At 27.4% G+C, this 17,613-nt stretch overlaps 2 protein-coding genes across 2 annotated transcripts; both read right to left on the minus strand.

The window, feature by feature from the left end:
* Window positions 1-4,803: 4,803 nt before the first annotated feature.
* Window positions 4,804-7,010, minus strand: LOC124921873. The gene is made up of 2 exons (XM_047462575.1): window positions 6,767-7,010; window positions 4,804-6,602 (listed from the first exon to the last, which is right to left on the minus strand). Exons 1-2 carry the CDS (start codon window positions 6,870-6,872, stop codon window positions 5,017-5,019), a joined length of 1,692 nt encoding a protein of 563 aa, XP_047318531.1. The 5' UTR covers window positions 6,873-7,010; the 3' UTR covers window positions 4,804-5,016.
* A 1,012-nt stretch (window positions 7,011-8,022) lies between these two features.
* LOC124919094 (pentatricopeptide repeat-containing protein At1g51965, mitochondrial) lies at window positions 8,023-10,844 on the minus strand. The gene is made up of 2 exons (XM_047459244.1): window positions 9,927-10,844; window positions 8,023-9,568 (listed from the first exon to the last, which is right to left on the minus strand). Exons 1-2 carry the CDS (start codon window positions 10,746-10,748, stop codon window positions 8,363-8,365), a joined length of 2,028 nt encoding a protein of 675 aa, XP_047315200.1. The 5' UTR covers window positions 10,749-10,844; the 3' UTR covers window positions 8,023-8,362.
* Between the last annotated feature and the right edge of the window lie 6,769 nt (window positions 10,845-17,613).

Below are 17,613 nucleotides of genomic sequence, written 5' to 3' on the forward strand. Positions count from 1 at the left end.
AATATAAAGGAATAGATTGAATTGTCACAGAGGCGTTTTCAAATGAACCCTTATATTTGTCAATGAACTAGAATAAATTTACAAATTACAAAATTTTAATTTATGAATCTTTATAAAATTAAATAACAATTAGTTTTAGCCGAGGACTAGGATGCATTGTAAACGATCAGGTGCATGAGCTCTAATTGAACAATCAAACCATTAAGTATATTTTAATAGTAAATATTTAAACTTCTAACTTAATTATTTTTATTATAAATTAAATATTATGAAATTAATTATTATTTTTTAAAATTTTGAATAAAATCAATAATTTTAATTTATATATATTATTTATAATTTTTTAAATTAAGGATAATTCCAAATAAATATTTTTAAATAATAATTTTATTTTTTAATTTATAATAAAGATTACAAATTTAATTTATTATATAAATATATTTATTTTAGAATAATTATTAAAGTGTTTTTTAAATAAATACTAAAATAAGCGTTAATAATAATAATTTATGATAAAATATGTTAATATAATAATTTTATTTTGAATCTTTTAATAAAATTAATAATTCTAAATATATATATATATTTATATATATTATTAAAATGAAGAGTGATAGGGGAGGGAATTGGGAGGGAATCATGTGTCATTATATCATTGAAAAAATGATAAAAGGTGAGGAGAGAAGATGGATAAATTTTGTTATTTTTTTGGCTAATCAAATTGTGGCACATCATTCCCTCTCCCATTCCCTCTCTTAAATTCTCTCTCTCAATCATTCTCTATTAAAATATGTAATTTTTTTTTTTTAATATTATAAACTTATTCTAATAAATTTAAAAACATTATTTAAAAAAATAATTTCATGATATTAAAAAAACTATTAACAATTTTAATAATATATTATAAAATATAAATACATATAAAATAAATTGAAAATTTTAATAAAATTTAACAATTTAAATTTATATATAAATTTATTTATAATATATTATTATTTAATATATATATATATATCAATTATAAATAATATATATATATATTAAATTTATTACTTATTCAAAAATAAATAATTAATTTCAAAATAATAATATATTTAAGTTAAGCAAAACCGTATAGAATGGAAACACAGTTTGTGTGGTGGCTTGAAGAAATGGAAATTGTATTGGGCAAATTAACCGTATTATGTGAAGTTTCTATACTTACAAAAACAAAATATTCATCAATAATTCAATTATGTGAAAAAAATTATCGATATTAAAGTTATATCGAAAATATCGTACTGTAATATATCGAAAATATCAATTTTTAAGGTATGCCAAAAAACGGTAAGATATGATACCGATACCGAAATTATTAGTACGGTAAAAATACGAGATTTGTAAAATTTTAGTATATCGAGATATACTGAAATATTAAAATAGTATTTATAAGTTAATATATATATATATATATATTATTATATATATATATATATAATATTATAAGGAAATAATTAAATAAATTTAATATTAATTTAATTATAAAAATATAATTTTTTTTAAATAATATCAAAATATAATTATACTGAAATATTATTTAATATATACAATCTTTACCTTATCAATGAAATTAATTTTTTTTTAAGTTAATATATTTTTTAGGTGTCAAAGGTATAATACTGATACTGTACCGAAATTAAGATATACCAAAATAAAGGTAAGATAAATGTATGATTTTTTTGTATACCGAAATTAAGGTATATCGAAATTAAGGTATACCGAAATTAAGGTAAGGTAAAGCCAAAATATTCGATAAGGTATAAGATATGAATAAAACATTAAGATATACGGTAACTCATCTCTAATAACAATGTATTTTTTTTATTATTATTTAATTTAATAAAAAACATGTTAAACATTTAAATTTAAATGATGTCAAACGGAACAAATTTTCTAATGAAAAAAAGTCATTGTTGTTTTCACATGGGATTACTTTTCCTTTAAACTTAATTATTTATATTTTACTGCTCCTAAGTTTCTATTCACCATCGAATAGATATATAATTAGGACTAAATTGAATTTAAGCTTAGTTCAGAAAAATAAAAATCATTGCATTCTATATATTTATATCTTAAATATTAAAAAGCTAAGCTGACACCCACCAAGTGGAATCGATATTTAGGACTATATTGGACTTTAGCTCATTCAAGAAAATAAAAACTATATATTTATGTTTTCTTAATGTTAGAAAACTAGCAATGACACTTTAAAACTATGATTTTTTATTTATATTTAAAGTGTTTTAAATTAGAATTGAATAATCTTTTGTATTTTAAGAACCACTCTTACCACTTAAACTTATTTATCTAAATCTTATAATAAACTTATAAAACTTTATGCTATCCACATTCTCATTTCAAAGCTAATGCAGAACCATAACATGCAAAAATAAAGTAGCATAAATCAGCATGCCATTACAAAGGAATATAATCTTTTAGTTTTCTTGCAGTTGAAGGAAGGTATCATAAAACTCATATTATTATCTCTCAACATCTAACTCACATTTGAAAGAAAACAAAGTGGAGAAATTAAACTCTTATATGGAGAACTTGGAAGAAAACCAACTTTTGAGATCAATAATAAAACAACTACTCATGATGTCTGCGAGAACCAACATCGACGGTTCTTTCAGGCGTGTCAATATGGAAGGAACCAACGTTGGGGCATTGCTGTTGCGACATAACCAAGGGCAAGAAGGCAATTTTAACATAAACATTTACATAAATAACAATGTTCAAGGGGTGAACAACTCGATCTTGATTGGGAGCAGTGTCTCGATGAGAGATCCTGGTGTTTGTTTCTCTTTGAAAGGATTGAAGATGGGTCTTGGCCAGGGTTCTAGTAACTTGGGATTTTCAGGTTTTGGAATGTTCTTGATCATTTTGGCTGGAGCTTTAATTTCTTGGTTACTTTTGTTAATTTTTTAGCATAATTATTGATTGAATATAATCCATATTTTGTTTATTGGAAAAAATATATATAAAGATTTAACATGTTAATTGAATTTTTATTATACATAAATTCATACTGTGATTATATTTGGGAGTGTAATATGTTTACACATAAAGTTAGATGTCGGATTTTTTGAAATTTTATTTAATTTTTTATAAATATATCACGCCACTATTTATAACAATTAAATTACTAATTTTATCAATTAAAATATTCTTATTTAAAAAAAATTAAAACCTAATTAACATATTTTCATCAAATAAGATTTTTGAGACAAAATTTAAAAAACTCACGAATAACTAGTATAAAACAAGCTCACATGAGTTTATTTACCGACAAATTGCCAAATTGAGGCTACTCAATAGTAAATTGAGATTTCAAATTTAGTATTTTATACTTAACAAATTGAAAATCTTAAAATTATATAAAACGATGTTTTGTCTTTTAACAATTTTAAACATTGTTAACGTAAATAATTTATAAATAGATGAATAAAAGATCAATTTCACTAAATTAATTATCGAATTTTACCGAAAGAGAATTTTGAGTCTTTTAACTTCCTAATCCCGGTCCCAAAAAAACGGAGAGAGATATGTGAAGGCGGAGAGAACTTCAATTCACCGTGTCTGGATTAAAGTAAATTATAGTTTTCTTTTTTTTCTTCGTTAGTTATATAGTGGGATAATATTGATGTTGCATTCTATCATGAATCCGAGTTTTTCATGTTCACACAATGTATATTTAAATTGACTTTCACTTTATTCAAGAATTTTTTCTCTTAAATAATTAATTATTAAGTAGATTCCTATGAAAGATAAAAAAAAATTAATTATCTTCGTCAAGGCTCTTTCATCTCATCAATTCTTTTCTTTTATGCGAGAAGTTTACAATTTGTATCTTATTGTCTCACCTTTTTCACTTCAAGGGATATAAAGTACTGATAGCTAATTTAAAAAAATCAATTGTCACATCATCATAATTCAAAGTGAACCCAAAATAAATGGTACATTTAACTACTTTATTATAAATATATAAACAATTGTACATTCATTCAATAAATCATATAAGTTTAATATTTGTGTAAGAACTCAATCCAATAATTTTAATTTACTCTTACACTATCAATTTTAAAATCAAACTCTTCCAAAGTGTGAGAGCTCTTAGAACAAAGAAGAATATTAAAGTAGAATGACATAAGATTGTGTGGTCTTCTAAAGTGGTTCCACTTCATGAGGGGATTCATGAAGATTGATGAAAAATCACGTCCACTTTGCAAAGTGGGAGTAGAAAACTTAAGCATATTTTTTTTATTGCCATTTTCTAATAAAACTTGAATAATTTTTATATTTGCATGCTCATTGATAATGCTCCTAAAGTTTGGGATCTATGTTAAAGAATGGACTATGATGAGAGTTAACAAAAAAAAAAAAAACTTATCTTCTAAACCCTAGAAGAGTGCTTTGCAACATGAGCCTATGCAAAATTGAAAATTTCATATAACTAAGTCACTCAAGTTGCTTTGTTTAAGGCACTTATATTTGTGTTTGAATGATTTCTTGGTTGTTTGTTTTTTATTAAATCATGTTTAGGGTTTGTCTAGTTTGATAAAAAAAACTCATGTCGTTTAACAAATTACGCTAAACTCATGTCGTTTAACAAATTACGTTAAGTCGTTTTTCTAAAAAATAAAAAAATAAAAACTTGTAAGTTTTGGAGGAAAATATATGCAAGATGCTTTGGGAAAACTGAAAGAAAAGTTTAAAGAGACATTAAAAAAGGTATGAAAATTTAAGATGGAAATTAGAGAAAAGCTCCTAATTCATAGGATAAATTAGGAGCTTTGTAAGATTATTGATTTGAATCACATGTTATCCCTTAGGCATTAAGAAACTTATTTGTTTTTTGAATTGCTTTGTTGGAGGATTTGAGTTTGAAGGATTAAAAGATGTTTTAGGGATTTATTCAATACAAGTTGAGTCGACTTGTTTTGGAATTCGAGAATTTGAGTTTGAGGGATTAAATGATTATGATCTTTCATCCCCGACCCAATAGTTCTTCTCCTTCGGTCCTGTAGGTCCATCCTCCCCATAGAGTTCCGCCGGTAACTTGTAAACAGCGTTCTTCATTCTACAACCAATCACCACAGGCAAACGATTCACAATCTGATCCAACTTGTTTCTTATACTATAACTAACTTTTGGACCCCATTTTCTCATGAACAACAACCAACAAGGCTCCTTAACAACTCCATTCCCCAAGTATTCAGCCGAGACGATCTCATAACGCACACTTGAATCCACTCTGTAATTACTGTAAGCAGTGTCGTTTGTGATCCCAACTCCAAGTTTCTTAGATCCTTGAATGAACGAACCGGGATGAGGAAAGTTAGCGTGCCCGTTTCTAGACGAGTAAACAATAGCTTTATTTCCTTCTATAAACTCCAAATTGGAGGCATCCACCCATTTACCACCACTATGCTGTGAAAAGTACATGCACGAAAGCTCACCCGTGAAGTTGCTTATCCTTAGAGTGACGTGTTCCCAATCACATAAATGCTGCCCGATTTTACCAAGAGGGATGTTAGTATTGCAAAGCTTAAGAGTTCCAGGCCCGTTAAATGGACAAAATATCCAAAACACGATATCTGTGAAAGTTCCACCTAAGGCGGGCTTCACATGCACATAAAGCACACTACTTTCTATATTTCCTCGTTTGACAAGCTCACTCTTATTATCAATAGGCAAATCTATCCAGTATGCATCATCATTCGTTCCATTTGCAGGTAAGTTAGAACCGGAAGATTCAATTGGCTCACCTGCCAATTCGCCTCGTTTATAGAGACGTGCACCATTCGTGAAAAACCACGAAACAGAAGACGGAAGATAAATCTCATCCGGATGAAAGATGAATGTGGGTCCATAATGGCTAACAACAGCATGAATCTGGTCAAGATTTGGCATGGCATGTAGCGATGGATTTAAGTTTTTCAAGCAAGCAATATTTAAGTGTTCACCAATACTTCCACTAAAACTACTACAGAAAAATGTACCCAAATTGACACCTTTACCAATCATTCCACGATGAGAGGGTCGAATGTCCCATACTCGAAATGAAAAACTCGATTTTGTATCAAGTAAAAGTCTGTAAGTCTCACATCTATCGGTTAAGTCAGCTCGAACACACCAAACTTGATCGAGTTCTGGCTTGTCAAGGGTATTAGTAACAACAAAACCCATGGATTCATAACCTTGAGGTGGGTTAGGAAACCAGAAGCAACCAGACCCATTACAGGTTTCATTGAGTCCATCATTAGAGCTCCATACCAACCTATAATCAAGAGGATTTAACAGAGCAGGGGAATGATGTTGGATCACAATATTGTCCAAAGGTGAAATCACTTCCCTTGCCACTAGGACGAACCCTAGTGAGGAAGAACAATCACTAGACTGGCAATAGTATCCAAGGTTGCGAAATCCATCCGGTATATCTATGGGTTTATAAAATGCAACAGTTGAATTCCTGAAATTACAATCCCAGATATACTCAAATTTGGTGACTTGAATAACTTCTAACTCTCCTATATTTATTCTTCCAGTACCAAATCCTTGACCTAAAAATGTACCCATTAACAAAAAAAATGGAAATTAGGGCCATATCCAAAAAACAAAGTCATATTTATATCTTCTAAGTTCTACCCATGATGAAATGAGGAATTCTAGGGTAATTCGAGATCTTGGCAACATGGGTGATGATAAATTGAAAATGATTGAGTACCTAGAGGCCATTTGGGGAGCGGCGACGGGAGAGAGAAGGTCCGATGGCGCGAAGGAAAGGAGTCCGCTGGAACTCTGCTCCACTGGAAACATTTCCATCCAAACATCGTTTGTCAGCCCAAAGACTGTCTTTTTATCCAAGGGTGAAGAATCGATCGAAGAAGAAAAGCATTATAATGCTTTTGATTGATTGAAGGAAGTTTGATTTATTGAATGAGGATGGAATTGGGGCCATCGAATTTAAAGAAGTCGGTAGAAGAAGGATGCTAGATATCATTCTTTTTCTTCTTTAATAAACATGCATTAATATAATAAATCAAAATGAGACTAAATATAATGAGATATTCTAAAGGGGATTTAAACTTTATATTTTTACAAAATGGGCATCTAAGTTTTGAATATCATCCAATTTTTTTATTTTATTTTTTTTTTAATGAAAGATGATAATGGAACCCACCAGCAAAAAATGTATTAACGCTGCAAAGATCGCTCACCAAATTTGAAAAAACTCAAGAGTTTATTTGTATTTCTTGAAACCCCCACGTCCACATCCCATTCAATATTTCTTAGCTTACTATTGGACAAACTACTTGGTCACTAGGCCCAATGTGAGTAGGTTAAAAAAAACGAGTATAGTGAAAATACATGCCACTCAGCAAAAGAAACATAATGATGGAGAATTGACCATAGGCACTAAATACTTTTCGCTGATATGGCTATCAAAATTATAAGCATGCAGTGATTTGGCTATCAAAATCATGAACATGTAATGATTTGGGACAACATCAGATCAGCAAAAGAACATTCTATTGTGCTTCTAGACATGTAGAGCATTCTATTGTGCTTCTAGACATGTAAAGCATTGTGAGGGAGAATCAAACTCGTGACTTTTAATCTCCGCGAGTTAAGCACATTATTCACAAACACACTTATCCATTTAATCAGACGCAAAATTTACCGTCCGATGGTTTGAACCCAGAACCTCAGAGAGGATGAAAATATCCACTTCTTGTTGGTGTTATGCTAAAAGAGGTGATAAAAAACCACTTAACTTAAAGTGTTCTAAATGAAAATCAAACTGTGATTTTTATCTCTTAAGTAATCAAACCGTGATTTTTATCTCTTAAATAGTGATGGGTTGACATTAAAATGTAAATGGAGATAACATTTTGGAGAAAGAAGAAGAATTAGAATATTTTATGCTTACTTGTATCATATTTAATGTAAAATCTATCTCTTATCAATTTAAGATCAAAATAACACCAACTCAATGTGACATTTCCTTGCATCAACAATAAACAAAAGAGAATTCATCCAAACCATGTTTTCAATAATCTTTTAAAAGGTTTAGAATATGTCATACAAGACTACACTAATTTGACAATAACACCCTCAACACTATCATTTACAATATGCAGAATTTAGGACTTAAATATGCTTGCCTATACTGATTATAGTCCGAGTCATGATTAGAAAAAGGAAATAACCCGGGTTCAAGTTTGAAGAACTAACCATTTGGTTATCGAAAAATTCCATGCTGGAGTGGAGGCAAGCCAATTTCCACAATTTACAGTTATGTCCAAAATCTGATCTACTATCACCTCAAAGGGCTAACAACCCAACCTGTAATCGGAGCCTGTCTACGAGTCCTAACTGTCTTACCAGACCCACCTTGCAATCTAACAAGAATCGAATGTGTAATCGAATCAGGACTTAAATCCTGCTGCTTAAGCTTTGCATAAAGATCAACTGCTTCACTAGTCCTTCCAGATCTTTCAAGACAGTCCAGCAAAATATTATAAGTCACAATATTAGGTGAACAGCCTTCATCAAGCATTTCATCGAAGAGCCTGCAAGCCATTTCGACTCGATCTGTCTTCCCAAAACACTCTATAAGTGTACTATACGTGACCACGTCGGGACTAAACCCTTTCTCCTGCATCTCTTTAAACCTCATATGAGCTTCATCAACATCGCCATTCTTCCCAAGACAGTTAATTAATGAATTATAAGATATGATATCAGGATTACAGTCACTTCCTTCGAGTTCCTCGAAGATTTTCACCGCTTCGTCAACTCGACCGACTCTACCGAAGCTAGAGATCAGAATATTGTACGTAAAAATATCTGGAACGGGTCCTTCTCGTTTCATCTTTTCATAAAGGTCGGATAGATGCGATACCTGTTTTAGTCTACCCAGAGAAGAAAACACCATGTTGTACATAACAGTATCGCAAATTATACCCTTCTCGTGAATCTTTTCAAGGAAATCCATTGCCTCTGCTAGTTTACCGGAATTGCACAAACTTTCTAACATAGATAGGTAAGCTTCTCTATCGCCTATATCATGGGAATTCCACATATGGCAGAAAAGTTGATGGCCTTCTCTTGCATGACCTAATCTAGTTAAAGTTCTTACAAGAAAGGCGTAAATTGACTTGTTCATGTACCTTTCTGATATCTTGAGAATATTTTGAAGTTTACCAAGCTGCCCTTCTGCAATTAGAAGGGTTAGGATGAGACTGTAGGTAAATTCATTGGGACGGCAGTTATTCTCCACCATTTTGGTAAAAAGAAAGATACACTTGTCAACCATTCGACTCATAACGAGACCCTGCATCATAGTGTTGTATGATATTAGATTTGGAGAATAGCCTTTTGCCAGCATTTCTTGGAAAAGTTCGAGTGCTTCATTAGCTTCTCCGTTTTTTCCCTTCGTTCTAATTAAGATTGTGTACGTATATTCATCCGGGTCACAATGCTTCTTCTTCATGTCTTCGAAAACTTTGTAAGCCAAATCAGCCTGTCAATATTGTTACATTGGCTAATCAGGATCAATGAAATCAACTGCTATTATTTTCAAATAACCCACTAATCAATCTACCATCTCCCAATTCATTGATCAAAGAAATTCTAACTTGTGCAAGAATTGCATGGTTTATCCTCTCTAAATTGACTATCCATATGTTGCCCATTTAAAAACAAATGCATACAAAAATTGTGGATCAAGAAACGTATTGAATGAGATTATGTTTGAAAACTAAACTTATTTAGAGACTTATTGGTTGTTTCTGGTATGGATTAGAATACAGAAACAAAAATTATAGCTCAAATTCATACAATACAAAGGAATTGGAATTCTTTTAAGATCAAAACAATACCTTATCACTTTTGGACAAAGCATCAAGAAGCATGTTATATGCAAACACATCCAACTTATATCCACGCTTCTTCATCTCTTTATACACTTGAATTGCTCGGTTTGATTCATTGAGCCTCAAGTAAGCCTGAAGAAGACATTTATACGTATAACAATTCATCATCAAACCCCATTTCCTCACCAAATTCAAACAAGTCTCCAAATGCATAACACCATTTTCCTCATCCCTACGTATCCCAATCAAAATATTAACAGTAGAGATATTCCCTCTAACACCACTCCTCTCCATTTCATCAAGAATCTGTTTGACAGTATCGAACCGGTCAACAGACGATGAACGGAACACAATCATCAATATGCGGTTATAAGTGAAGCAATCATGACGGAAATTAGGGATGGTTGTGCAGAATCTAAAGAACTGGAAAGCAAGTTCCGGAGATTTCAATGACTTGATTACTTCGGACACTTCAGATGGAGTTAAAGTTAGTGTTATGGATTGAAGATAGTCGGAAAGGTCAAGGAAAGGATCAGTTGAAGGAGATGGTGGTGTTTGAAGAATTTTTGTTAACTTACATATAAGATCTTTGCGGGGAAGAGGGTAACCTCGTATATCGATTTGAATGTTAGGGGATTCTATTTCGACGGCGATTGAACGGCCATCGTTGGCTGCAACGACGACTTTTCCGCTGTATTTAGTGACGAATGGACGGTGAAATTGGCGGCGGTAGAGGAGAAATGAATGTTTGTAAACATGGTACAGCCTCATTTTTGTCTGCGAATACTGCAAATTGCTGGCGAAGAAGAGAAGAACACAGGGATCCATACATTATCTAGGTCCTATACTGTCTGTAATATGAATACAAAGAAGCGAAAACGACTGAATTCAATCCAAAAATGCATTCTTCAAACCAGAAATTCAAAGACAAGGAAAATGAACAAGGAAGGCCATTGAAGAGAATACCTAAACGGAAAAGAAGAACGACAAGAAGTAAAAAAAAGAACATTTGGGCCGACAAATTGACAAATTATATGTAGACAGTTTTTTTTTTCCCTAAACACTTCTATTGGGCCTGAATTTCAGTATTAAAACATATTTAGAAAAGTGAAAGTATATATTTATATTATATATATATATATATATATATTTATATTATATATATATATATATTTATATTATATATATATATATAAATAAATAATGATTATTAATTTTGAAAGTTTTCGGATTACCGAGTGGACCTATAAACTTAAAACGGTTAAAAATAAAATTTAAACTGTTATAAATATGTTTCGAACTTTAACCAATTAGGCTAATAACACTTTATATTTTAAATTCAATGTAACAATATAATTTTAGATTTGGGGGAGAGAATGATGTGGCGCAATTTGATTAGCCAAAAAATAACAAATTTTTTTCTCTTTTTTCTCTACTCGCCTTTTATCATTTTTCCAAACCAGTAGTGATTAGTTCTTTTCTCATTCCCTCCCTATCACTCCTCAATTTTAATTAATTTTTATTGAAAGTAAATTTTCAAAAGTTAAAATATTAAAAAAAAAATCAAAAATCAAAATTCAAATTAATATATATTTTTATAAATAATGCATCAAATAGATACAAATAAGTCTTTCTTCAAATTGAAATTAGTAAGAGTTTAATTTAAAAAAATATATATATTAGTCAGGTATAATTAAGAATTTTATAGATTGAAATAATTTTCAAAAATTAAAAATAAAATTAATTAAATTATAATAATAATATTAAATAAATGACACTATAAATAAGTTATATTTAAAAAAATTAAGTTAATTATTGTATTTGAATAAATATTAATATTTTTAATTTATAAATATAAATTTTATTTTTTAACGTCAAAATTTAACTAGTTTACTTTAAATCAAATAAGACTCTATATTCTTCTCTAAAATCATAAAATCTTATAGGTTGAAGAATGAACTCAATTGTATTGACATCTAATTTAATACAAATTAACATGACTCTAATTTAGTCCTAAATGCATAACAATATCTTATGTGTGGTTGTAATTTGTTTTTATTTAAATAATAAGTGAATTATTTAAAATTTATGATTACAATATGAATATATAAAGATAAAATATTTTTTTTATTTTAAATAAATTTATTTTAATATTTTGATTAATAAATTAAATAATATAATTATTAATTAAGAAAATGAAATAACCAATAATTATATTAAAATTATTTAAATAATAACTTAATGAAGCATTTTATCACAAGATCATAACATACATCTTTATGGAATTTAAAGAAATAAAATGGGATGTACCAATCTGATGATTTTACTTCTTATTTTTTTAGTAAAACATTCTAACAATTGATGATTCATAGGTATACTTGGCTTAAATTAAGCATATTTTAAAATTGATTTATCAAACTTGATAGCATTGAAAATTTTCAAATAGATCATCTCATTTCATTTATAGATAAAAGATGATAACACTAGTATATTTTATTGTTTTGTCTATCATTTTACCAAAATTGTTTTTAGTTAACTTGAGTTGATCTTCGAATTGAGATGTCAAAAAAAATATTTATGTGAAGTAGAATACGAATGATCGTTCAAAGTCATGTAATCATTGTTTTCTTAAACATAATTTCTTTCGTGATAGAATACATGAGAACGCAGTGCGCACCGATTCAGAATTCGTGTTTTTCCTTTTCTTAGTGTGACATCTTTTTGTTCGCTCTCCACCTCTACTTTATTTGACAGAAAATAGGAAGTGCCTAAATATTTGTTATCAATTTCGGCGAATCTTCTTTCCCTACAGTGAACCACGAAACTTCAACTCAAGCTTTGAAATCGACAGTCTTTCCACTTCCATCTATTATCGTTATATAATTTATACACAATATTTTAACTTATATGTATAAATGTATTTAAATTTGTTATCTAATATATTATAAAATTATGTCACATCAAACAATACTTTTGATATAAGAAATTTTGATAAGACAAAATATAATGATGGAGAAGGTAATAGCATATAACTAACAAAGATTTGAGAGTAGAGGCTAGACAAATGATTCATTTATTTTAGTTTTTAAATATATATATATATATAATTTAATAAATATAATTTTAAAAATATATAATATATTTTATTTTAATAAAAGTAAGACAAATACTAAATGAGACAATTTTTTTGTACATGTAAATTTAACTTAGTTTTAGCAAAAATACCTTTAAACTAGTATTTATCTTTAATTTTTTTATTCTTCTATTTTCTCAAAAGCATCCCTCAACTTTTACTTGTTTCTTAATTTCAACTTCATAATAGAATTTATTAGTATTTTATATAGGTTAAATTTAAAATTTGATTTTCTTTTTATTAAAATGAGTTTGTTATATCTCTATATTTATCTTTTATTTACAATATTTTAATTATTTAGTATAATTTAAAAGTAAGACAAATACTAAATGAGACAATTTTTTTGTACATGTAAATTTAACTTAGTTTTAGCAAAAATACCTTTAAACTAGTATTTATCTTTAATTTTTTTATTCTTCTATTTTCTCAAAAGCATCCCTCAACTTTTACTTGTTTCTTAATTTCAACTTCATAATAGAATTTATTAGTATTTTATATAGGTTAAATTTAAAATTTGATTTTCTTTTTATTAAAATGAGTTTGTTATATCTCTATATTTATCTTTTATTTACAATATTTTAATTATTTAGTATAATTGTATTTTTTTAAATAAATATAATATTTATAATGATACCACGTTAAAATCTAAATAATTGTAATGGAAAATTAAAATTTTTGATAAATAAATATTTTTATTTTACGAGTTTTCGTAATTTTATTTAAATTTTCTATATTGATTCCTTCTTTAGAGATTAATTAATATTATAAATTTGAATGTCCTATTTTTATATAAATGTATATAATTTATATGGTATAGTTTAATAATAATAACGATTATAAAATTTAAAATCAAATAATAAATAAGTTAGTTAAATTAAAGAAAATTAATTTTATGAAAGAAAAAAACTAAAATGTTTTCAAATCTCAAGTGATTAATTTCCAAATTCGAGTAACGAATTTTTAAAATTATATAAAAGTAAAGTTTTATTATTTTTTTAATAATTAGATAAAAAAATCAATAAATTATATTAAATTTTTTTAAGAAATTAGGAGTAATGTCAAATTTATACCGTAAAATATATATATATATATATATTTTGAGGAATAATAGAGAGCGCGACTTTGAGACAGCGACTGGGAGGGCGATGATCTATGTGACGACAGGTGAAATTAATAAATAAATAAAAATATAATTATAATTAAAACACGATTATAGAATATTTTCTCCTTTTATTAATTAATTTCTCTCTTCTCTTATTAATTAATTTCTCTCTCCTCTTATTAAATAATTTCTCTCACTATCTCTACAAATTAAATTATCTCACTTATCCATATTCTCACGATTATTATTTTACTCATTTATTTGATATTTATTATCTCTCATTTAACCGGTTAAAATAACTCAATAATTTACAACAAACTCTCACATTAAATATTTTAATAATATGTTTAAATAAATTCTAAACCCTAAATCTTAAACCTTAAATCCTAAACTCTAAATCTTAAACCATAAACTCTAAACTCTAAATTCTAAATTCTAAATACTAAACCCTAAATCATAAATCCTAAACCCTAATTAATATTATTGATTAGTTGAATTATGGATTTATCTCTTTTATTTTTATTTTATTTTTTTGACTTTTCAATTTATTTATTTATCAAATATTTTTTATAGCCTTTTTTTTCTTTTTTTTAATTATTTTATATGATAGAAATTATTTAATAAGAAGAGAGATTTTTTTTTATTTTTATTATTTTACATGATAAAAATTATTTAATAAGAAGAGAGAGAAAATAATTAATAATAGAAGAGAGAAAATAATTAATAATAGGAGAGAGAATATTCTACCTGTCAACCCACGTAGGCATCGCTCTCCCATTAGCTGTCTCAAGTCGCGCTATCTATCATTTTTCATATATTTTTTTCCGGGGTGAACTTTCATTCACCCGAACCCCTACATAGATTCGTCCCTACACGGAACATGATGTCATTTTTTTTTAAACTATTCTTTTCTTTCCACAACAGCCAGGTGACATTAATTTGCAAACTAGGAGCAAAACATTCAATTTTTTCTGTTTATATTGTTTTTCAACAAATCAAACCCCAGTACAAAATTGTCTAGCGATCTGTTCGAATGCGTCCACCTATTAAGTTGGTCTTCGTTGTGCAACTGTGTGTTCTTTGTATCGTTATGTATTCGTCTTACTATCGTGCAACTGTGTATTTTTATATTGTTGTTGGGTGTTCATCGTGCACAAATTACGGAGCCACTTGGGCGGACTATTGTGGGCAGTAGTCCAGTAGTTAATTATATATATATATATATATATATATATATATATATATATATATATATATATATATATTTATTAACTATTTATATCTGTATAATAACTTCTGTCTATATATATCTATAATATATAATATCGGTTATATAAATAATAAAATATGTATATATAATATAATATATATATTATTATTAAAAAATTTTATATTTCTGTTTAAATTTTTATATTTGTTTTTAGTTTATATAGTTTGTCTTCAATTATTTAAAAATTAAAACCTAATCTTTTGATTAATTTTTTTTATAGTATAAGATTTGTATAAATTGTATATATTTTTATTCTAATTCTATGTTTTTATTAATAAATTATAATGAAAAATAAAAGAATTAAAAAAAGAAAGATATAAGTTTAAGTATAAATATATATAAAATAATGGAAAAAATGTCAATTTTATTTATAAAGTTGGAAGGAAGTGTCAAATTTATTTACAAAGTTGTAAAATTTTATTTATGTATATAAACTTGTCAAAATGTGTCAAGATTATTTAACATAACGGAATGCCTCATACGGAGTTAAGTTTTTATCCACGTGAAAAATTTATTTTATATATTTTTTTAACTTATTTTTTACGTTTCAAACAGCATTCTCTTTCTATTTAATATATAAAATTAAATAAATAAAATTTTCATTCTTCTCTCTTTTCACCTTCATCCCCTCTCTTCACCAGTCGGCCCACCATCATTTTCGTCCCCTCTTTTCACCGGCAGACGCTGCCGCAACCTATCCAATCACATTCAAGAACTCAACAAACGAATCTCAATCTCTAGAGAATTTTGCCAATTGTTTTTTTATTCTTTTTTTAATTAGATCATTCCTAGACTTTGATATTGCTATTAGGCCTGATAATACAACTTGTTTCGGATGGATCAGTTTTGATCAAATAGTATAATATCTGTAATAAACTTTGTGATTGAGGATCTAACTAAATGGATTCCAAAACTCTAACTGAAACGATCTTCAAACTATTTTTTCCTTTACGAAGAACAATTAGAAACAAGGACAAACAATCATTACACGTTTCGAATACCAATTTATTCAGCTTATCAATTCCAACTTCGATTATAATCAAAGTTAGAATCTCAATAACTATTTCTAGAATCTCAGTTTCATTTTTCAAAATTCTAACCATCATAGGTGACATATCACATTTAACCGCTAACAACTCATTGTTTTGATCCGCTTAGCGAAACCAGAAATTGCAAGCAAGTCATTCAAACGAAATCCAAAATTTCTAGTCTCGATGTTTCGACTATATATAACATATTGAATATATAACATATTGCTTTGACATCAATTGAGAAGAAGATATAGTGAAATTCAGAGAGAGACGACGAAGTGGGTTTGAGAAATGGTGGATGAGATTTTGGAGATTGAGATTTGAAATGAGAAGAATATGAATTGATGAAGGTGAAGAGAAGGGAATTTTTATTTATTTATTCACTTTTTATGTATTAAATGTAAAGAAAAAGTCTGCTTGAAATAAAAAAATAGGTTATAACAAAATATAAAACAAATGTCCACGTGGATAAAAACTTAACTCCGTTTGAGCCATTCCGTTATGCTAAATAATTTTAACACATTTTAACAAGTTTATATACATAAATAGAATTTTACAACTTTATAAATAAATTTGACATCTCCATCTAACTTTGTAAATAAAATTGGCATTCTTCTCATAAAATAATGTAAATCATATAATGATATTATTTATTTTAAAACTACATTTATATAATAATTATATATTATTTTTTTTTTTATTAATTTCAATATAATTAATAGTACAAATTACTTATAAAATAAAAATTAAAATGATAATTTATATAAATATAAGTGTAAAATAGTCTTTTATATTTCTTAATTTCAAACTAATTCAAAAGTTTATAAAAAAATATAAATTAATATTCAAAATAAGTTAAATTTGATTCGGTTATTTAAATAAATAAATTGCTTCCAAAACAATTTATAGGTATTAATATTCTATAATTGTATTCTCGAGTGTCTACTCACTTGATAATCTATTTTTGGAAAAGATTTTATATTTTTATTGTTATTTTTATGTTTTGTTTTTTCTCTGTATTCTCACCAAATTAGGTTGAAATTCACTAAATTAGACTTTCATATTTTCTTTATTTATATAGTTAGTTTTCACTTATTTAAAACCTAATTAATTTAACTTCTCATATTTTTTTAAACTTTTTTTTTCAACTATATAAT

This window comes from Impatiens glandulifera, chromosome 1 (assembly GCF_907164915.1).
Source record: "Impatiens glandulifera chromosome 1, dImpGla2.1, whole genome shotgun sequence".
Classification (NCBI taxonomy): Eukaryota; Viridiplantae; Streptophyta; class Magnoliopsida; order Ericales; family Balsaminaceae; genus Impatiens; species Impatiens glandulifera.

Bases quoted from the DNA above. Each gene is read 5' to 3' on its own strand.
- LOC124921873 (XM_047462575.1), bottom strand. From the start codon at position 6,872: ATGTTTGGATGGAAATGTTTCCAGTGGAGCAGAGTTCCAGCGGACTCC. The intron at 6,603-6,766 runs GTACTCAATCAT...GTACATTTTTAG, and splicing joins GCTCCCCAAATGGCCTCTAG to GTCAAGGATTTGGTACTGGA.
- LOC124919094 (XM_047459244.1), bottom strand. From the start codon at position 10,748: ATGGATCCCTGTGTTCTTCTCTTCTTCGCCAGCAATTTGCAGTATTCG. The intron at 9,569-9,926 runs GTATTGTTTTGA...CAATATTGACAG, and splicing joins CTTTGTCCAAAAGTGATAAG to GCTGATTTGGCTTACAAAGT.